At 45.4% G+C, this 23,160-nt stretch overlaps 2 protein-coding genes across 3 annotated transcripts in view; one reads left to right on the forward strand and one right to left on the reverse strand.

The window, feature by feature from the left end:
• Window positions 1-23,160, forward strand: part of cdh23 (cadherin-related 23) — a 405,629-nt gene that overhangs the window by 298,417 nt on the left and 84,052 nt on the right. For both annotated transcript variants that reach the window (XM_070542163.1, XM_015943881.3), the window contains exons 22-27: window positions 6,121-6,310; window positions 7,333-7,478; window positions 7,577-7,796; window positions 8,144-8,296; window positions 10,042-10,155; window positions 15,764-15,912. In XM_070542163.1, coding sequence (XP_070398264.1) covers window positions 6,121-6,310; window positions 7,333-7,478; window positions 7,577-7,796; window positions 8,144-8,296; window positions 10,042-10,155; window positions 15,764-15,912 — 972 coding nt within the window. The remainder of the gene's footprint in view (window positions 1-6,120; window positions 6,311-7,332; window positions 7,479-7,576; window positions 7,797-8,143; window positions 8,297-10,041; window positions 10,156-15,763; window positions 15,913-23,160) is intronic.
• LOC107375394 (uncharacterized protein C10orf105) overlaps window positions 16,369-23,160 on the reverse strand; it is a 6,809-nt gene continuing 17 nt past the window's right edge. The window contains exons 1-2 of the mRNA XM_070542164.1: window positions 23,063-23,160; window positions 16,369-16,985 (exon numbers count right to left, since the gene is read on the reverse strand). The exon at window positions 23,063-23,160 is cut by the window's right edge and continues 17 nt beyond it. Coding sequence (XP_070398265.1) covers window positions 16,503-16,973 — 471 coding nt within the window. The 5' untranslated portion in view covers window positions 16,974-16,985; window positions 23,063-23,160 and the 3' untranslated portion in view covers window positions 16,369-16,502. The remainder of the gene's footprint in view (window positions 16,986-23,062) is intronic.

Raw genomic sequence — 23,160 nt, forward strand, 5'->3', positions numbered from 1 at the left:
TTAACAAGTTAATCACTGTTTACACTCATACACGTTACAATAAGATACATATTAAGGTGAATATTCCAGACAAAACGTCCGATGCTGTGATCGTAGTCTGTGGACACGTCACAGAATTGACCCTTTTGGTACGTTACAATACCTATGAAGTATTAAGAATCACAAAATGAAATTTTTTATTCTGTTTTATTTTATTTTACTTGAATCTATTTCAATTAATAATGCAACAGGAGGAGTATCTAACACCCTTCCTGGTGTAGATTCAACCTTTTCTCACCTGAAACCACTCAGATCCACCAGTTTAGGCAGATGGAAGTAAAATATAATAAACAGATACGCTTTCAAACATATCTTAGGAGTACATGCAGCCGAAGCACTAACAAAAAAATTCAGCTCTGCATGTCATTCTAGCCACGCTCCACTATAGCCTCAGCAGGTCAACTATTGGCCTGATTTGTTTTGTGTCTGGCCAATCCCAGAGCTCTACGTTGGTAGGGTGAGCTCAGCACCAGAGCTGCTTGCCATAGAGAAAAACTACAAAGATGGCGTGGGCCCGGGAATGGTGCCTGTTTGAAACGATGTTGGCATCAACGTTAAACTTTCTTTGAGACGTTAACAGATAGAGGTCTTTCATTTAGAAAAATGATATATTTGTTGCTTTTTTGACTGTTTAGGGCCTTGTTGGCTGATTTCCGTAGCAATGAAACATCTCATTGTTCATTTCTGTGACTGGTCTCAGCGCTGTCCGCCAATTGGGAGCTGTGTGACCTGGCTCTTTTAATAGAGCTGTTGTATCACTAACTTCGACGTATATACCGGACAATTTGTTTCCATAGGCTCCAATTATAAGTTTTTAAGCCAAAAAGGGAGGTGGCCACCACCGCCATTTTGACCGTGTCACAGGTTCCGTCAAGCCCAGACAATTCCATGAAAGGGAAAAGAGGTGGAGCTGAGGGTGGGGCTGTAAGGCTGGGATCTACTGACGACACCCGTCGAACTGAAGCAATGTAGCTACAAGCTGACCGGGCTGCATGGTGGAGCAGTTGTTAGCACTGTTGCCTCGCAGCACGAAGGTCGCAGGTTCGAAACTCGGCTGCGGCCTTTCTGCGTGGAGTTGTGTGTTTTCCCCATGCATGCGTGGGTTTCCTCCGGGTACTCTGGTTTCCCCCGCAGATCACAACGTGCCCTATAGGTTATAAATTGTAAGTCGCTTTGGATAAAAGCGTCTGCCAAATAAGTAAACATGAGCTAACCCAATGCAGAGGTGGGAGCTAAGCCAACGGAGGTAGCTACATAGCTACAACCAGAGTTAACTGTGCACAACACCAGAGCTTCTGAGTCAGAGATGCGCCGGGCTGACCGCTGGGTAAAACCGGGTGGAACACAGAGGTCTCTGAGAGCTCCACAAGCCGGCAGCCGCACAGCAGTCAAGCGCCGCTGCGATCAGAGCAAGCCCCCACAATGCGGCTTTAAAATTGACGCCAACCCGGAAGTAGCAAAAATTGCAGTTCCACCCTCATCCACTAGGGGCTGGTGTCAGAAGCGAGCAAATCCTCATTGACTCCCATGTTAAAAATACCAATTTCACAGCAGAAATAAACATGTTTACAGCCTGGTTCCAAAACATGTTTTTGGTTTAAATGATCTAGTTTACACTCATGACAACTCTGAGGGGGGTGAATTTTTTTCTCACTCTTCTGTTTAAGTGTATTAAAAGCCTAAAATTCTGTATAATTAATGAGCATCAGACCCACGTGACCACAGAAATAGCTCTGTGGAAAGGCCTCAGTAGAGCCTCAGTCTGGCTTGGAAACTGTTCCGGGATTTTGAGTCTCTGTGTTTGTGTATTCTTTTTTGGATATTTTTTGTGCAATTGTTGGACAAAATGACTTGCTGTGTCATTAATTGCACTAATAGAGCATCCAAGGAGTCTCCACTTCATTTTTTTTTTCAGTAAGTAAAATTATATTTATGTATTTTAGGTCACTGCCGAGCTGAGCTTAGATTTTAACATGTACTGTTTAACCATGAAATTTAAATGTAATAGGGTAAAACCCAGTGCATTTAACATAATGCTGTACTTTAGAAAATGGGTTGAAATATAACATGTTGGTGGAGCTGGGTTCCGAATATCGGCTTATGGAGCTTTCGGGAGACCGATGTTTTCCACCCGGAATGTCGGCTGTTTCTCCCCGCAGCCCGGTCCATCTCTGTCTGATCGCGGCTTCTGTGTGCTGCGCGGGCTGACGGCTTGTGGAGCTCTGGGATGGAAACCTTTCCACCCAGTTCTCCCCAGTGGCAGCTCTGCACATCTCAGATCGCAGCGGTGCTTGTCTGCTGTGCGGCTGCCAGCTTGTGGAGCTCTTGGAGACCTCTGTGTTCCACCCGGTTTTACTCAGCGGTCAGCCCGGCGTATCTCTGACTCAGAAGCTCTGGTGTTGTGCACAGTTAACTCCGGTTGTAGCTAGGTTGCTACCTCCGTTAGCTTAGCTCCCACCTCCGCATTAGCTTTGGGTTAGCTTCAGGTTAGCTTGTAGCTAGTTCGACCGGGTGTCGTCAGTTGATCCCAGCCTTACAGCCCCACCCTCAGCTCCAACTCTCTTCCCTTTTATGGAATTGTCTGGGCTTGACGGAACCTGTGACACGGTCAAAATGGCGGTGGTGGCCACCTCCCATTTGGGCTCAATAAAGTGATATTGGAGCCTATGGAAAGAAGATGTCCACGTATATTATGTCGATGGATCAGAGATGCGCAGAGCTGTTGCTGAGGGGAGGGGACCATACCGATAGTCGGAACCCAGCTCCACCAACATGTCATATTTCAACCCATTTTAAAAATGCAGCATTATGTTAAATGCACTGGGTTTTACCCTGTTACATTTAAATTTCATGGTTAAACAGTACATGTTAAAATCTAAGCTCAGCTAGTGCAAGAGCGGCAGTGACCTAAAATACCCATCCATCCATTTTCATCCGCTTATCCGGAGTCGGGTCGCGGGGGCAGTAGCCTAAGGCGAGAGGCCCAGACTTCTCTCTCCCCAGCCACTTGGGCTAGCTCCTCCAGGGGAATCCCAAGGCGTTCCCTGGCCAGGTGAGAGACAAAGTCCCTCCACCGTGTCCTGGGTCTACCTTTAGGTCTCCTCCCGGTTGGACGTGCCCGGAAAACCTCACCAGAGAGGCGTCCGGGAGGCATCCTGAACAGATGCCCGAGCCACCTCAACTGGCTCCTCTCGATGTGGAGGAGCAGCGGGTCTACTCCGAGCCCCTCCCGAATGGCCGAGCTTCTCACCCTATCTCTAAGGGAGAGCCCAGCTACTCTTCAGAGAAAACTCATTTCGGTCGCTTGTATCCGCGATCTCGTTCTTTCGGTCACTACCCAAAGCTCATGACCATAGGTGAGGGTAGGAACGTAGATCGACCGGTAAATGGAGAGCTTCGCCTTCTGACTCAGCTCTCTCTTCACCACCACAGACCGGTACAACGCCCACATCACTGCAGACGCAGCACCAATCCGCCTATCGATCTCACACTCCAGTTTTCCCTCACTTGTGAACAAGACCCCGAGATACTTAAACTCCTCCACTTGGGACAGGACCACATCCTGATCCGGAGAAGGCATTCTACCCTTTTCCGAATCAAGACCATGGTCTCAGATTTAGAGGAGCTGATTCTCATCCCAGCTGCTTCACACTCGGCTGCGAACCGCTCCAGCGAAAGCTGAAGATCACGTTCTGATGAAGCCAACAGGACCACATGATCTGTAAAAAGCAGAGACCTGATCCTCAGGCCACCAAAACAGATGCCCTCCACACCTTGGCTGCGCCTAGAAATCCTGTCCATAAAGGTTATGAACAGAATCGTGACAAAGGGCAGCCTTGGCGGAGTCCAACTCTCACTGGGAACGAGCCCGACACTACCGGCAATACGGACCAAGCTCTGACACGGGTCATACAGGGACCTAACAGCCCATATCAGAGGGCCTGGTACCCCATACTCCCGGAGTACCCCCCACAGGGCCCCCCGAGGGACGCAGTCAAACGCCTTCTCCAAATCCACAAAACACATGTAGACTGGTTGGACAAATTCCCACGCACCCTCCAGGATCCTCCTAAGGGTATAGAGCTGGTCCAGTGTTCCACGACCAGTACGAAAACCACATTGCTCCTCCTGAATCTGAGGTTCAACAATCCGACGGACCCCCCATAATATTTATGTAGAGGAAATGATCTTTTTCTTATTAAAGAACGGACAAATATGCATGGCAGCAAAGGTCGTCACTAACATAAAACCTGCCATCACCGCTGACTGTCTCGTTGTCCTGCTGCCGTCTTTGGCAGTGTGTTGTTTGTAATTAAGCCCTAATTGTCCATTAATTAAAGAGGCGTCGCTGGGTGTAATTAAGGGAGTCTGACTGCTAATTAAAGCGTAGCCTCGAGTCGTATGCATTGCAAATTATTCAGCTGCTAGGCAGAAGATTCTGTCTTTCAGAGTAAAAGCGTGAAATAAAAAGAGGTGAGGTAAAAGATGCCCTTCTCTGTTCAAATGTTGCTGCTTTTTTCTGATTCCTGCCTTTTTTGCGGCTGTTCCTCAGCTGACTGTTCACGCCGCATCCAGCGGTGCAATGCATACTGTATGTGAGTTTCTGTGGACAGTCACGGTGTCCCTCTAACCATTTTTCTATGAATCTGATCGTCCATGCTTACAGTCCTGTAATTGGCCCCAGCGTAGCTCTGGTCTGGCCGGTGTTTCTATGGCGACTAGAAGCCACCTGCTGATTCCTTCTGGAGGTGTCCAGTGAGCCGATGAATTTGGCTGCTGCGCCCGGTGGAAGGATCAGCCCACTCAAATCTCACAGCGCCCCACTACCAGAGCGGTGGCCCCTTAAACCTACACAGAAGCACCTTTAGTTCCAGAGCGCTCTGGTACCCAGCCACTCCACTTAAATCCACCAGGCAAATATATTTGCTCACAGTCTGTTAATGTGCTGGACTCCGACTGGAATCGATCAGCTGGACGGACTCCGGTCAGACACTTCCCCACGAATTATTTCACCTGCCTTATCTGTGTAGCTGCTAATCAATGAGACTGCAAGATGCCTGGCTGACATGTCTTCTTAATAATTTAATACGGCAAAGCCTTTTTTTTTCTCTAACGACCGTTTAACCAGTTTCCAGCATTTTTAGTCAGCACACTGAATAATTGATCAGCTCTTTAAAAAAAAACAGCTAATGTTTTAGCTTTTGGCGCCGTACGTTCATCATCCATCAGCAGCGAGTGTCAAAAAGAAGCTGTTAGCATTTTTCTTTTAGCTGACAGATAAGCTGTGTGTGTGTGTGTGTGTGTGTGTGTGTGTGTGTGTGTGTGTGTGTGTGTGTGTGTGTGTGTGTGTGTGTGTGTTTAGTGTGTGTGTGTGTGTGTGTGTGTGTGTGTGTGTGTGTGTGTGTGTGCGTGCGTGTGTGTGCGTGTGTGTGTGCGTGTGTGTGTTTAGTGTGTGTGTGTTTAGTGTGTGTGTGTTTAGTGTGTGTGTGTTTAGTGTGTGTGTGTGTGTGTGTGTGTGTGTGTGTGTGTGCGTGTGCGTGTGTGTGCGTGTGTGTGTGCGTATGTGCTTGCGTGTGTGCGCGCGTGTGTGTGCGTGTGTGTGCGCGTGCGTGTGTGCGTGCGTGCGTGTGCGTGCGTGTGTGCGTGCGTGCGCGTGCGTGCGCGCGTGTGTGTGCGTGTGTGCGTGCGTGTGCGCGTGCGTGTGTGTGCGTGCGTGCGTGTGTGTCTGTGTGCGCGTGTGTGCGTGCGTGCGTGTGTGTGTGCGTGCGTGCGCGCGTGTGTGTGCGTGTGTGCGTGCGTGTGTGTCTGTGTGCGCGTGTGTGCGTGCGTGCGTGTGTGCGCGTGTGTGTGCGTGCGTGCGTGCGTGTGTGTGTGTGTGTGTGTGTGTGTGAGTGTGTGTGAGATATTTTTTTAATTAAAAACTATTAGTTTTTTTCATGCTCATTTCCTCATCCTTCTCTTTTTCTTTTATTCCATCTTTCCATCATGAATCATTCCCTCTCCTCAGGTTCGGGTTGCTACTGTTCGATAAACATTCCTTATACGGTGAGGATTTATTTTCTTTCTCTTTCTCTTTCCTAGGTGTTGGCGTTGGACCCTGACAGCGGGGAAAACGGGACGGTTGTGTACAGCATCAGTCCAGTAAACCCCTTCTACACTATTGACAGCAGAACTGGGAAGATCCGCACCAGCGGGGCCACTCTGGACAGGGAGAGTACAAACCTCAGAGACGCAGAACTCATGAGGACCATCATCGTCTCAGCTGTGGACCGTGAGTGGATATTAGATGTTAAAAATTGTTTTTATTTTATGTAATTCTATAAGATGGATTAAAATAGGCCCTTGCCACCAGTGGAATGTCTACCAGGGGGCAGTAAACATGGCAGGTTTTTGATGAAGGTACTAATCCTGATGCTCCATCTGGATGATTTAAGGTCAGAAGTGGTTTGATGGGAATTCGTGAGAAGAGGTTAAACAAACTGCTGTGGATCATTGTCAGTTCAGGTCTTCAGACAATCAGATTTAAACCGTTCAAGTCATTTTTATCCACGTTTACGACTTGTTTTTCTCATTAAACCCTTTTTAATCTGCTTAATATTTTATCATATAAACTTTTTATTTACGAAAAATCAAAACTGGAAAAAAGGTCACTTTAATTAAATTATAAGGGAAGCAGATGTAAAAATAAATTATACAATGAATTTTATTTGTCCATCAACTTAAAGAAATGCAAATAAATGAAAGAATTGCCTAAAATCTATTATAAGTCTGCATAAAAACATTATTTTATCAGTTATAAAAAATGAAAAAACATTATTCTGCAGATTTTCCGATAAAAGTAACACCAAAAAAGAGTGAGATTAATGATGGAGGACTTATTTAGGGTATTTTTGTTCATTTCATGAGTTTGTGCTGGTATTGGCAGGAAGCTTCAGCTTTGTCCAGTTCTTTTTATTTATTTTGTAAATAATATGTTTATTTTAATTATTTGCATAAAAATGTATTCATTCACTCATTAAAGCATACACTGAACCCGACCAGGCCAAACACTGATTGGCATCGTTATTATTATTATTGTTATGATTTATGATTATTAAGAATGAGAATATTAATACATGAAACAAATCAAAGCACTGTTCAAAAATACAGGTTAAAAAAATACATCAAATTCAAAGAAAAGTCAGAATGTGACTACGTTTTAAAAAGTTTTTTGCTGGAAAGCAGATTTATCCCTGAGAAGGGGGTGAGTGGAGTCTGTTTGGTGACTTTGTGCCTCTCTGGCGTCCTCTGTAGGCGGTTCCCCTCCACTACGTGCTCTAACAAGCGCCACAGTGACTGTCAACCTGCTGGACCTGAATGACAACGACCCCACCTTCCTCAACCTGCCGGCTGTTGCTGAAATCTCAGAGGGACTTCCTTATGGAACCACGTGTTTTAGAGTAAATGCCTCCAAAAATTGATATAAAGTTTATTATGACGAGTTATTTTATCCATATTTCCTGTCATTTTGTCACCTCCCTCTCTGATCCTGTCTCAGGTCCAGGTCCAGGATCCAGATGAAGGGAATAATGGTTTGGTGACGGTGGTCCTACAGATGGGGATGCCTCGCCTCGACTTCTACCTCAACTCCACCAGCGGCATCATAACCTCCACAGCGGTCCTGGATCGCGAGCGCATCGCTCAGTACTTTTTAAGGATCATCGCTTTTGATGCGGGGCAGTTCCCTCGGACTTCCACCTCCACTCTCACCATCGCAGGTGAGAGGCTGGATCTCTCTGAGCCGCATGACTGGATCTTTTTATTATGAGGAGCTAATTAAGTAGCAAACGCCTGGCCTCTAAGGAAGCCCCTGATGGGATCTCTAAAGAGAATGTGTTATGAAAAGCTTTGGGTGTAACAGATTGAATGGGTCTATTGGGATTATTTTAATCTAAGAGATGATTCTGATGATAAAAAGTCATGAAATACTTCTGAAGGAACGCCGTATTTGTGTTTGTGCATCTATCTGTGTCCTCATCTATTTCCGTGTGTGTGTGTGTGTGTGTGTGTGTGCGTGTGTGTGTGTGTGTGTGTGCGTGTGTGTGTGCGTGTGTGTGTGTCTCAGTTCTGGATGTAAACGATGAGACGCCCACCTTCGACCCTCGTGTGTACAATGTCTCCCTGTTGGAGAGTGTCCCTAGAGACTATGTTGTGTCACGCCTCAACTGTTATGACAACGATACGGGTCTCAACGCCGAACTTAGCTACTTCATCACAGGTCAGAGGTCACGGTGTTTACGTGTGCTTGTGTGTGTTCAAAAAATTTCAATTAAATCTGTTTTCTAATTATAATGAGGCATAATTAATTCAAACCAACCCTATGAACACTGTGAAGCAGAGGCGTGGAAACATTTCAAGAGGGAAAAATCCTCTGGTTTGTGGTTCTAGCGATGAGTTATGGTCGTTCTTTTAATCTTTACCCTTCAAAATAAGTGTAAAATAGAGTCATTAATAAAAAAAACTCAACATAAAACTGTTAGAAAGGGTTGAGCTACATCAACAGCCTACTAAACCCATTGTTGTAGAAAAGCTTGTGAGGGCCACAAAACGACTTAGGCTGCAAAAGCTAAAGCTTCAAATCTTAAACGATTCTTGAAAATCTATCTTTTTTTTTACTTTTATTGTCTAATGATATAATTACCAGTTTTATTTTGTGATGTGTAAAATTCAGAGATGAGGAATTGTGGCATTATCAAGTCGTCTCCAGGCCGTCTTCAGCATCTAAACCAGGTGATTTCAATCAGCACAGTGAATGAACTTTGTTCAGGTGCTGATTAGAACAAAATCATGGCGTGGAGATGACTTGTTGATCTCTGGTAAAATCATCAAACTGTTATAAAGAAGTCAAACCGGCCCTTGCCGCTTGCAGATCCTCCACCAGGGGGCAGCAGACATGTAGAGGACTGGATATGGTAGGTTTCTGATGAAGGGACTAATCCTGGTAGCCTGGCCTGCCAGACTCGCCCTCTGTTTAATTCTGCACAGAGAATGAGTCTGGTAAGTCACAGGCAGAGAGGCACTTGAGGGGCGGGACTAGGCAGCTCAAATTAACCAATCAGAAAAAAGATGGAAATCCCGACTGCATCGCACCACGCGGTAGTTTTCTAGCTGTAGTAGAAAAAAATGGTGTCTGGCAACAGCGCAAACATCTTTTATTTTTTAGAATAAATGCTCTTATCGCTTCTACTAGTGGTTTTAAAGACATTTGAGTCATTTAGAACAGAGAAAAGAGCCGCAGCGAACTCCGCCGCCGTCTCTGCTGTTTATGAGAAAGTGAGCGTCGCTGTGTGTGACGTCCGCGGCGCTTTAGTGTTTTTTTTTTTAGCTGTAGTCAAAAATGGCGTCTGGCGACAGCGCAAACATCTTTCTTTAGAAGAAAGGCTTTTAGTGCTTCTACTTGTTGCGTCCAAGTTATTTAGACCAGAGGAAAGAGCCGCAGCGAACACCGCTTCAGTCGCCACGTTCGACAAACTGGGCGTTGTGGTGTGTGACGTACGCTACTCAGCGCTGATTGGCTCGGTTAGAAATCTCACGGGGAGGGGTTACTTGAATAGGAGAGTTACCAGACTCTTTCTCTGTGCAGAATTAAACAGAGGAGGAGTCTGGCAGGCCAGGCTATGATCCCGGTGCTCCATTTGGATGATTTAATGCCAGAAGGTTTGATTGGGTTTTGCGACAACAATATAATTCTACAGGCTTTCCAGATGTTTTAATCACATTTAATAACAAGGGGGTTGATTACTTAGCTCTCGTATCACCGGGTTGATTTGGATAGCTTTTGAATGTTCTCAAGTTATCTTTGTCTCATTGATCATGGTTGGCTGATCCTAAACATTTAGGTGGTTGAATAAGAAGGAATCTGTGAGGGGTGAATCCTGTTTTTGCAGCGTTATATTAACTAGATGTTTTATTGTTGTTTAATCCAGTCTATGCATATTTTATACCTTTTTTTAATGATTTCAGGTGGTAACCAAGATGGTAAGTTCAGCGTGGGATTCAGAGATGGAATCGTTCGGACGGTGGTCAGCCTCGACAGGGAGACCCAGGCAGCCTATGCTCTTGTCGTCGAAGCTATAGGTGAGTCTCCGAAGGAGAAACCTGACTTTTCATTAGGCTGTCATTTTTGTCACAACGCCATGTTTTCCCTTTATGTCAGACCTGCTGTGTTTTGCAACATTTGGTGATGAACGTAACGGGGGGGCTTACTGCACAGCTGCTGTGATTTCAACTATTGCTCAACTTCCTCTTTATTATTTTTAAAGACCAAAAACAAAGATTTTTGCCACAAAAAAACAACAAGATTATCCAGAACAGCTGAACTGGACCAAAGACACCAAGAGGAGGGCATAATGACATGATGGAAGACAAGAGAATTATACACATTTCCTCTAATTCACCAGCAGATTAAATAACCGGCTTCCCTTCATGCAGACATGCAGCTAGGTTGGGAAAAGCCTTTTTAAACACAGAACAGGTGTTTTATTTTACCTTGCCAACAGTTTTGCTTGCCGACTGCTAAACTTCCTCAGAGCTGACACTGATGGTGGCGTCACTTCCTACTCCGTTTATCCGCAAGGTAAAAAAAACCTTTTCTGTGTTTTAAAAAAGAACTAAAAATGGAATTACCGTAAATCCTCTAATATTAGCCTGTATTTAATTAACGGCCGGGTATCATATTTTGGCCGGTGTCGGAGTCGGCGGAGGTGAATAATGGCCGTTTTGTTATTGTGGCCAGGTGGAATGTGGTAACAAGCAAGTACGGGGGGCGGTTGTTTCATCGTCTCACTTTTGATTTGCCAGTGATAGACCGCGAGGGTAACTTTAACCGTGCGGTGACGAAGAGGAGGCGAAAATTTGATATCAAGTTCAAAGAGAACGTGCTGATTATGCTGCAGAACACTCTGGGGAGCAGTAGCAGGGGTTGTATGAACTAGTCACTAGTCGACTTCACCGCTCTATAGTGACTTTTTATGCCTGTCATCGACTAGTCGCTGTCACGTGATAATGACCGGCAAGATGCATTCCTCGTAAAAGACAGCAGCCTGCTGTCAGCAGGTGACAAGCTCCTGTGCGTCTGAAGGCAACTCGCTGTGCCAGAGCGTCGGTACTGACACCCGCCGTAAAACGGACATTTAACCAAATTGTGACCTTTACCCTCTTGCAATTTAACCTTCCCCTCACCCCATCCTAACCTTAACCAGCTTGCGCATGCAAAGCTCTGATTGTTGACGCGCTCCAGACATCTGCGTCCTGAGCACGGCCACAGTAACATTATCAAATCAGGTGTCGCCACCTCAAAAACTAATTTAACACGCGATCGTTCATGTCGGCTCATTTCCTTTTAAGTTTTCTGTCTTTTATTCTTGTATTTGTGCCTGATGCGTTTCGCTGCTGTGGATCGGGGCGCATCACCTGTTTTGTCCTCGGTGACGCACCTAACTGATGCGGCCGGCGAGCACTCCGCTGTTTTGCGGTCGGTAGATCTTTTACAACTGCAGTTCAAAGGTAACTCATGAGGTGAATATATATGAACCCAGGTAGCAGTTTCTCTTTAGGATTGAGAGGAGATGCAGGAAGATAATAAACAGGCAGGACAGAAAAATTGTCAAATACAAACAAGTTAGTTTTTGTACCTGCTGGTTGCAACAAACAGACACCATTGAAGGTAATCAGAAGTGAGGAACAGAAAATGAAATAATTATTTTAATGTTTAGAGCAGCAGGAACTCCGAGAGGCTGCAGGCGCATCAGTGAGTTTGCGGCCGCTGCGCTGGGGGAGGGGGGAGAGGGCTGAAGCAGAAACTACCGTTGTTAAAAGAAATGTGTTTAACTTTGAAAATGTGGGCGCAATATTAATTGTCAAAAACTCCAGCGAACCATTAGTTCATTTTGCTCAAATACAAATTGAGGCCTGCCTCTAATTCTGGTCCTCCTTCCAATAAAGGCCTGGAGCTTGATGAGCTTGAGTCAACTACAGGCCCGGGCCTGTATTAGAGGATTTACGGTAGAAACTAGGCACAGCAAGAACGTACCAAAGATGTGGGAAAGCCTGCTGTAACAATTACAATTTCCAAATACTCAACTACGGGATTTGGGTAACTTTTTGGAACTCCGTCATCAGTCATTTTCTAATCCGTTTATTCCTTGAGGAGCTAATGTCCAACTCCATCTGGCAGGAGGCAGAGACACCCTGGACAGGTCTGCTGTCCATCACAGGGACACAGAGACAAACATCCAGTCACACAAAGGGACAATTTAAAGCAGAAATCTAGAGTTTCTACCCAGAGGGTTCCATCTAGAGCAGGGTTCAGCAACCCGTGGCTCTTTCATCCACCTGATGCGGCTCTCTGCTTGTAAACGGATTAATGGATATTTAATTTCAATGTATTTTATTTTACTGCATTCAATTTTTTGTTATCTGTAGCCAATTCTAAATTTAAAGATTGTCTGCGTAAACCTGAACAGGTCACCTGCTTGTGCGTAATCAGATGTCTCTATAGGCGCTTTCTGAGCTGAAGAGGATATGAGGTTCTGGACTGTTCCTCAGACAGGCTCCTGGATGCTTTGCAGTGTTGGAGACAGGAACAAGCGCTAAACAGCCAAAGATTCATACTCAGGGAACATTTTCTAAGTGACAAGTCTCTGAGAGACCGGGTTTAGAAAACACAGAATCTTCATGCATGGTTCTGGTTCTGCGACGCGCTCCAAGCCCCCGATCTACACATCTCCAGCTCGCTGTCCACCTTACACACGCGCTGACAGCGAGCTGCGCTGAGCTCAGTGTCCATCTCAGATGTTCTGATGGGAATCTTTTCCTGATTGATGTAGCTACCTCCACGATGTGCGTAACGATTAAAATGTCAGCGCATCTGCAGGCTTGAGATTTCTCCCGTCAAAATAAACAATCAAATACGGGAAATATCCGGTCAGTGCGAACCCTGCCATTTAACTGTTTCACCTTCTTGTGAAGATTGTTGCTAACAGAAACATTAAACCTGATGAACACCAGAGCCACGCACACTGCGCCGTTATCTTTGTCAGTGTAAACGAGGAAAATAAACGAATTGATTGTAGGGATGCTCCGATTGATCGGCCACAGATAATTATCGGCCGATTTTCCTGCAAAAGTCTGTGATCGCCGATCACTGCCTTTCATTTCCGATCTGGCACTGGCGCTTACTCTTCCCGGCCGGTAGTTCACCCTTCCGCTTCTCCCCGCTTAGTGTGCATGCGTGTGGCGGCAAACCCGCAAAGACAAACATGTCTGCCGTGTGGAACTTCTTTACGGTGTGCGAGAGTGATATTAAGTTTGCGTCTTGCAACACTTGCAACGAAAACATACCCCGTGGAGGAAGCACTTCAAAAAAGTTCAACACAACGAATTTGATCCGACATTTAAAGACTAAACACTTGGCGGAGCACGGTGAGTTTTTGAGGCTCACCGCAGACAATGAAAAGAAGCCTGCTAATGCAGCCACAGTCAGACGGCAGCTAACGCAGCCGACGCTTGGAAACACTCGCCCATATGAGCGTGACAGTCAAAAGGCTAAGCAAATTACCCGTAAAATCATCGAGTTTATTGGACTAGACGACCAGCCTTTTTCAGTTGTGGAAGACGCCGGATTCCGCCGACTACTAACCCACTTGGAACCTCGCTACATGCTACCGGGACGTAAATATTTCGCCAACGTAGTCCTTCCAGAGCTCCACCAGACAGTGTATTCTTTCATCGAGGGACTCCTTAAAGAAAGCGTCTCATCCTCTGTGAGTTTCACAAGTGACATTTGGAGCTCAGATGTCAGTCCTGTGTCAGTGCTGAGCTTAACAGCTCACTGGATGTATCTGAATGTATCCTTGGTTACTTAATTTGATTCAGGCGGTGATGTGAGATACTGACTTTTTTTGCACTATTTGTAGCCTAAAGAGAGCCTTAATGTTTTCAATTTCTTATAAATTGTTACTGATATTACATAATTTGAAGTGAAGTAAAACCATGTTTTTTCTGAATTAATATGTAACACATGCATTAGAACTCACCATAGCTAAATGAACGATTTACAGCCAATCTATGTAATTGGTATCGGTAATCGGCTGATCGGCCATGATCGGCCTCTTGGCTGATCGGTGTCAGTGATCGGCAGATTAAAACCTGATCGGAGCATCCCTAATTGATTGGATCCTTTTCTTACCTTTTCAACAATGTTTAATGCAAAGTTTAGTTCAGTACAAAGTTTAATTACAACAGTCCAACGAGACAGAGCCTGGATTTGTATTCTGAACAGTTATGTGTGATGCCTCAAAAAGCGTCACCTCAACTATTAAAACCACTAGCAGGGTGAAAAATATCGAAATATTGCAGCACAGACAGGCTTCAACTTTTGGATCAATTTTATACAAACCGTTTTATTAATTATCTTCTGTTGAAGGATAACTTTGAGGTACATGAGTGAACAGTATTGGTTGCTGTCACCTGTTGTGATCGGTTAAAGCAGCTCTCTGCTGTCTGAGGGTAGGCTCCGCCCACAACGCCGCGGCTGCTGCGGCTCCCAGTGTTTTCTTTACTGTGGGAAACGGGTAATAATGGCTCTTTGATGGGAAAAGGTTACCGACCCCTGGTCTAGAGGCAAAATAACTTTAATGCCCCTTTCCCTACTTCTGTGATTACGACGATAAGCAACACTTTTCATCCGTGAACGCTCACCTCTAGCCGGCAAACACAGCTGAAACACGTTATTTTACGAAATTTGCATAATTTACTATATGTGTATATATGTGTGTGTGTGTGTGTGTGTGTGTGTGTGTGTGTGTGTGTGTGTGTGTGTGTGTGTGTGTGTGTGTATGTTAATGTATATACAGTGATCCCTCGCTACTTCGCGGTTCGTTTATCGCAGATTCACGACTTCGCGGATTTTTTCTTTGGAGCCTCATTCAAGGGAAAATCGCTGATTCGTGGCATTTTTCACCGATTCGCGGTATTTTTCTATGCAAAATATCAAGAAATTCCTGTTTTTTTCATCATAAAATGCACTTTTTGTAATAAAACTATAAATAAACCAAGTAAAATATGTAAAGGGAGGGTTTTAAAAGTCTGAATACTGAATACGTACCTGTTAAATAAATACTGTAAATATGGTGTCCTTACTTCGCGGATTTTCACCTATCGCGGCCAGGTCTGGAACGCAGCTACCGCGATAAACGAGGGATCACTGTACATATATATATATATATATATATATATATATATATATATATATATACATACATTCAGCTAGTAGAAGCTAACCGTTAGCATTAGCAACTCCACCACACAGCAGAACTCCTCCAGGCTTGTGTCATTTGTGGAGATGAAACATCAGCGTTGCAGAGCAAACAGAGTCAGTGGTAGAGTCGTGTTGCTGTTATCCAATCAGAGGAGAGATGTCCAAATATAAGGAAATAAGACTCCAGATCCTGCCAGCTAAAGCTACTTTCTCCTCCAGCTGACTTCTACGTCCTCAAACAGGAGCATCTGGGGAGTTTTTCCCCAGAGAAGAAAGGCATTGTTTCCTACTAGAGACCACTGCTGGTGTATTAAAATAAGAGTGAAGTTGGCCTTTAATTGTTGGCGGGTGAAATGGATCCTACGCTCGATCACTCGGATGATGTTTGCACCAGTTTTCTAACTGATGGTTTGTTTCTCTTCATAGACAATGGTCCAACAGGCAGTCGACGGACAGGCACCGCCACCGTATACGTGGAAGTCCTGGACGTTAACGACAACAAGCCCATCTTCCTCCAGAACACCTACGAGACCAGCGTTCTGGAAACCGTCCCACGGGGAACGAGCATCCTTCAGGTACGCACACGTCTAAAAACAAACAGCTCCAGCAGTGAATCCAACACTTGATTTCGTTTTCATCCTTTATTTATTTGTTTATTTATTTATTTAAAGTTCACTAAATTATTTACAGAGTGCTGTAGTTTGGGTGGAGGCGTCTCCTGTCGTTATGGGGAGCTCTCCATGTGTCGAGGCCATCGCGGGAGGAGTTTGTCCCAGAGCACCTGAATCGGCAGATTGATGGCGTTTTCTGCCGCGGGGTGATTAGCTGTGCCACGCAGAAGAATGATGTTGTCCCCAGATTTTGAAAATGAGTTTGGAAATTAAAAATTCATGTCCAAACAATCATATGAACTGAATTTAGATGCTGTCCATTAGGCTTTGAATCAAGCCGTGAAAGTAAGTCATTATGAGTTCTACCGCCTCCATCGTTCCTTTGAAATGTGTTTTTTTTTTTGACATTCAGGATAAATCCAGTTACCTGCCTCAAATGCTTTTCTCATTCATTCATTTTAAAGCGTTTTGTGACAGGAAACCAAAACAAAAATTACAAAAGTTTTTTCTACATTCTCAGAACTAAACATTTTGGCTGCCGACCAAGATTAGAATCAGATTTCAGTGACATAGTCAAAAAGGCAGGGCATAGTGAGCGGAGGCTCGGCGCTGGCCTCCGTCTGTGGTGTCTCTGACCCCGGAGACCTGGACACGCGTGTCCTGTCCCGCTGCTGTGGCCTGCGGTGAGGCGGACGCCTGAAGGACAGGTTGTAGGTGCGTCGGTACGAGCCCAGCCTCTTCCACATCTTCAGCTGCGGCTCGGTGGACAAACCTCGCCCGCGCCGATTGCACCTCTCCCCCGGTGTGCAGCTCCCCTCCACGTCTTCGTCCTGATCGGAGCGTCGGCACACAGCCAGGAAGGCCGCTAGCCCCGCCAGCAGCAGCGAAAGGCCCAGCACCACCATGATGGTGAACTCCGGGTCGTGAATGTGTGACGGAGGCTTTGGGATGACGGGAGAAGTGGTGGTGGCTGTCAGGCTGGACAGGGTGATGTTGGAGTTGGTGTAGGGCTCACTGGCGTTCATGACGTCTCTGCCCTGCAGAGGAAGCAAAAGGTGTTGATCGTGTTTGTTTTTGTGTTTCCGATCAGCTTTTTAGTTCCAAAAGTGCTACGGCTGCGTTCCTCTGTTTAGCCTCGCTGCCCCAAGCATCACCAAGCTAAGGAGCTCCATCTGGACGCTTATTTGGTGCTTACACCGAAGGGCTTACATCACACGTACACACACACTCACAAATAAACACAGAAAGTCACGCATGCACACGCAGAAGCAGTGAATGTTTGACATTTGTGGCAATTATGTAGCTATTAAATCAAGAACCACAACAGTCCGTGCTTGACAGGCTTTTTTCAGCGTAAAACAAATTGGGTTTATTAAAATGCTCCTTGTAAAATGCAAAGCGCCCACCTCCTCCATCGCAGCCTCCAATTATCCCCCCCACTTTCATTCTGCGTGACCCCCACCCCACCATCTTCAGCACAGTAACATTTATAAATGTCATCGTCCCTAATTCAGCGGAGACAAAGCATGGCTTATCGGTTTAAGGGAAACACATTGGGACGTGAAATTATTTTTGAGACCAAATGCCAGGAAAGCTGTGAAAAGGCCAGTGGAGCAGGATGACTCGTTAGAGAGTCAGTTCATTAGTCAGCTCCTCCGAGTGCTACGCCCCCCCCCCCCCCCCCCCCCCACACACACACACACACACACACACAGGACAAACTCAGCAGCTCCTCACATTGCAGCTTTTGCATATTTTTGAAAAGACGATGCTGCTTCTTACGAGCTCTCCTGCTCGGTACGAGCTGACCGCTCAGCTGCATCTGTCGTCTCTTTAACTGTTTGATAGTTTAGTCTGAACAAATATTCACTTTGAACCTCTAAGTGATTTCTTATAGGTGCTTGAAATGCTTGAAAATGCTTTGACTTTAATGTGGTCTATTTAAAACTCTGTATTTTTTAAGTGTTTATCAGTGTCGCTAAAAGTGGTTATGGCATTGGAAACGTTTATTTTATGCGGCAAGAAAGTGAAATAATCAGGTTTACAGGTGAAATATGGTGCAAAAGTTGCTTTATGTTAGTAACTCAACTTAAATGGTGAAACTAATATATGAGGCCGACTCATTCCTTGCATAGCCAGGTATTTCAAGCCTTTATTGGTAAAACTGTGATGATTGTGGCTTACAGCTGATGAAAGCCCCACATTCAAACTCTGACTATAAGAATATTGTGAAAAGACTCAAAGTGTTGCACTCATGGACGTAATTTTCACTTTAGAAGTGGGGGGGGGGGACACTGGGGGGGGGGGGGGGGGTATCTATACAGTATGTTCTAATGGGAAACAGGCTTCAACACAAACGGTTGTTTTCTGCTTGGTCCTAGAGCTCAACCAGTGTCAATTTAATATAGCGTAAAATTGTTTTTGGATGGTAAAAAGTGCAGGGGTCAAAACTTGACTTTGGAAAAAGTGGGGGGGGGGGACATGTCCCCCCCTGTCCCCCCCCAAAATTACGTCCATGGTTGCACTCTGATCAGCTGGTGAATCCAGAACACCTGCAGAGGGTTGCTGAGCCTTTAGATGGTCTCTCAGTCTGAGTTGGATTTCCATATTTATTTCATTTCATATTATTTTTTCTAATTTCACATGTAAACTATATTTATTTGAATAAAACATCACAGTTAGGGGGTGCTGGAAAATCTTGAAATTTTACCTTGATTGTGTTTGAAAAGGATTTTAGCAACGATTGAATCCTGTTCTTTTACCCTTATTTACAATTAGTAATAGTAGTAGTAGCAATAGTAGTAGTAGTAAGTAGTATTGTGACAATTTGCCACAAGATCTAATTAGTCTACGAAGGGTTAAAATGCTAGTTTGAACATGTTTTAATGTGTTTCTGTGGAAAACTCTTTTAGAACAGCCTCAGTTTGGAGAAACTGGTATAGGTTCTGACTGGACAGAAAGGGTTTCTGCTTTCTTAAATTATTGCCAACTTTACCTTATTAATTTTTACACCACTAAAAATCCCACGTTATGTTGTTAGCCATGAAATTAGCTATGGCGCTAGCTAGCCGGTGGAATTTCATCAACATTCGTCCTGAATAATAGATTGTTACAACTGTAATGTTTTCATTAGGGCCATGACTCGATTAAAAAATTTAATCTAAATAATTAGAGGCTTTGTAAGTAATTAATCTAAATTAATCGCATATTTAGAGTGTTTCTGTTTTAACTTAAACTTCTGTTTTCAACTTTGACACGTTGTTTGTGATTGTTTACAGAGTAGTGAGAACACGGAGCGTTCTCCCAGCGGCAGCCAGGTGCCTCTCGTTTGTCTGACTACTTTCATAAACTACTGTTAGGGCACAGAATTATCCCGTCTGGTGCTTTCAGCGCTGCACAGATGTTACGTAAATGTTAAAAATATAGCTTACCGCAACTTTTGTAAAGTTTCCGGTGCCACCGGGCAGCCGCAGCAGTAACGATCTCTGAAAAATGTCCGCAACACGGACTCCGTTGTTGTCTAGAAGTTTTTTTTTTCCAAGTTAAGAAAAGAGGCGGACGTGTTTCCTAAATCCTGCATCAGTCCAAGCAAGGCAACTTCTTTCTGTTTTTATTCCGTTTTAGTAGCCATTAGCACTGTGCATTGTTGTGTGCGTCAGTGATATTCGGTCTATGAGGAAATCGTGCAATGACAAAGGTTCCGCCTTGCTGGAAATACAAGCTGCGATTAAATGTGTAAATTTTTTTAACGCGTCATTTTTTTCTAATTAATTTATCACAATTAACGCGTTAAAGTCCCGGCCCTAGTTTTCATACATGTGGCTGTTTTGTAGCTGCACCATAACAGCTCTGTTGTGCTTTCTTAAATTATTGCCAACTTTACCTTATTAATTTTTACACCACTAAAAATCCCACGTTATGTTGTTAGCCATGAAATTAGCTATTAGCGGAAATGTGCTTTAAACTGTATTTTTACTAACTTTTCAGAAGTCTCCCTTCTTAGATTTATTGTTTGTCCGTAAAATAAGTTTCGCATTTACAGTTAAAGTGTTCAAGGTATCATGTTCTGTATCTGATTTCCTCTCTATCAAAATGTTATTTATGGTAACTTTATCATATTTTGATGACTTCAATTCCTATAGATGTGAAGAAATAACATTTTACCTTTACATATATGTGGTTCAGAGATGTGTAACAGTGTCGTTTTCAGGTGGACCTGGAGTGAATTTCTCTGTATGTCAGAAAGTTTCATTAACAAACCAAAACTGAACCCTGCAGTTAAAACTAGTTTTTGATAACTCCAGATTTTCAGCTCACTCTAGGTCTTAAATGTGTTTAGAAGCATCCTGCTAGCCTTAGCATTAGTGTCGTTCTGATGTGGAAAACAGGAAGAGTTACGTTAGTCCGGCCGTTGTCCTCCAGAGATCAGCTCTTTTTTAGAACGGTAATAAGCTTTTATTTTTTTATATATCTATTTAAATTATATTAAAAATAAGTGGCCAGCAAAGGTAATAATTTAAAGCTGATTAATAATAAAATATCGTCTTCGTCTTCGTCTTCCTCCGCTTATCCGGGTCCGGGTCGCGGGGGCAGCATCCCAATTAGGGAGCTCCAGGCCGTCCTCTCCCCGGCCTTGTCCACCAGCTCCTCCGGCAGGACCCCAAGGCGTTCCCGGACCAGATTGGAGATGTAACCTCTCCAACGTGTCCTGGGTCGACCCGGGGGCCTTCTGCCGGCAGGACATGCCCGAAACACCTCCCCGGGGAGGCGTCCAGGAGGCATCCTGACCAGATGCCCAAACCACCTCAACTGGCTCCTTTCGATCCGGAGGAGCAGCGGTTCTACTCCGAGTCCCTCCCGAATGTCCGAGCTCCTCACCCTATCTCTAAGGCTGAGCCCGGCCACCCTACGGAGGAAACTCATTTCGGCCGCTTGTATCCGCGATCTCGTTCTTTCGGTCATTACCCAAAGCTCATGACCATAGGTGAGGATTGGGACGTAGATCGACCGGTAAATCGAGAGCCTGGCATTCTGGCTCAGCTCCCTCTTCACCACGACAGATCGGCTCAGCGTCCGCATCACTGCAGACACCGAACCAATCCGCCTGTCGATCTCCCGATCCCTCCTACCCTCACTCGTGAACAAGACCCCGAGATACTTAAACTCCTCCACTTGAGGTAGGACCTCTCCCCCGACCCGGAGGTGGCAAGCCACCCTTTTCCGGTCGAGAACCATGGTCTCAGATTTGGAGGTGCTGATCCTCATCCCAGCCGCTTCACATTCGGCCGCGAACCTACCCAGCAAGAGCTGAAGGTCAGAGCTGGATGAAGCTGGGAGGACCACATCATCCGCAAAAAGCAGAGACGAGATTCTCCTGCCACCAAACTCGACACACTCCACACCACGGCTGCGTCTAGAAATTCTGTCCATAAAAGTGATGAACAGAACCGGTGACAAAGGGCAGCCCTGGCGGAGTCCAACCCTCACTGGGAACAGGTCCGACTTACTACCGGCTATGCGGACCAAACTCACGCTCCTCTGGTAAAGGGACTGAATGGCCCTTAACAGAAAGCCACCCACCCCATACTCCTGGAGCGTCCCCCACAGGGTGCCCCTGGGGACACGGTCATAAGCCTTCTCCAAATCCACAAAACACATGTGGATTGGTTGGGCAAACTCCCATGCCCCCTCCATCACCCTTGCAAGGGTATAGAGCTGGTCCACAGTTCCACGGCCAGGACGAAAACCACATTGCTCCTCCTCTATCTGAGATTCAACTATCGATCGGACCCTCCTCTCCAGTACCTTGGCGTAGACCTTTCCAGGGAGGCTGAGGAGTGTGATCCCCCTATAGTTGGAACACACCCTCAGGTCACCCTTCTTAAAGATGGGGACCACCACCCCGGTCTGCCACTCCCTAGGAACTGCCCCCGATGACCACGCAATGTTGTAGAGACGTGTCAACCATGACAGCCCTACAACATCCATAGCCTTGAGATACCCAGGACGAACCTCCTCCGCCCCCGGGGCTCCGCCGCTGTGTAGTTGTTTGACTACCTCAGCAACTTCTGCCCCCGAGATCGGACAGTCCATCCCCAGGCCTCCCAGCTCTGGTTCCTCCTCGGAATGCGCATTGGTGGGATTGAGGAGCTCCTCAAAGTATTCCTTCCACCGTCCGACTATAGCCTCAGTTGGCGTCAGCAGCTCCCCATGCCCACTGTAAACAGTGTGAGCGAGTTGCTGCCTTCCTCTCCTGAGGCGCCGGACAGTTTGCCAGAACCTCTTTGGAGCCGATCGATAGTCTTTCTCCATGGCCTCACCAAACTCCTCCCACGCCCGAGATTTTGCCTCGGCACCTGCCACTGCTGCACCCCGCTTGGCTATCCAAGACAAAGAACGGTTCGAAGGATCTTTCATGGCGGTTAAAACGAAGAGTCGGAGTACCCGGCCCGGAGGGTTACCGGGGTCCCACCCTGGAGCCAGGCCTGGGGTTGGGGCCCGTGAGCGAGCGCCTGGTGGCCGGGCTTTCGCCCATGGGGCCCGGCCGGGCCCAGCCCGAACCGGATACATGGGCTCGTCCAACTGTGGACCCACCGCCCGCAGGAGGAACATGAAGGGTCCGGTGCAATGCGAATAATAAAATATATTTTTAAAAATTTAATTGATAATGTTTATGTTGTTATTTAAAATCTCTTTCGTCACTGAAAGTATATTCTGTTTGGTTTTGTATGTTTTTATTTTTATAAAGTTGGGTAAAACTTGTACTCTGCCAGCTGACCTGCCAATTAAAGGCTTAATGATTTTTTAAATTCCACTCAAACATATCTAAACTTATATTTGTAGACACCGTGAAGGAAAAACTAAACTGATGATGTGACTTTGGCGCATGTTCATGTTATCTAAACCAAATCAAACACTTTCCACATTTCCACTTCAGTCACATTTAAGTCATTTATCCCTGATTAAGATTCAAGCTCAGAAGACATCAAATATAAAGTTTGAAATACTATTTTAGCAAGCTTCTGTCCTCAGGATTGGAAAGTTTATCTCTGTAATCTTTAAAGAAAACTGATTTCTCCCGCAGCGTTCCCTTTCCAGTTGGAAATACTCACACCTGCAGCTTGGATCCTCTTAAAACAGCACCTTGCTCAGTTCCAGTAACTTGTTTGCTGCTTCCACACTTGTTTTTCCCCTAAACTGCAGCTTTCCCAG

The sequence above is a fragment of the Nothobranchius furzeri genome, chromosome 12 (assembly GCF_043380555.1).
Source record: "Nothobranchius furzeri strain GRZ-AD chromosome 12, NfurGRZ-RIMD1, whole genome shotgun sequence".
Taxonomy (NCBI): Eukaryota; Metazoa; Chordata; class Actinopteri; order Cyprinodontiformes; family Nothobranchiidae; genus Nothobranchius; species Nothobranchius furzeri.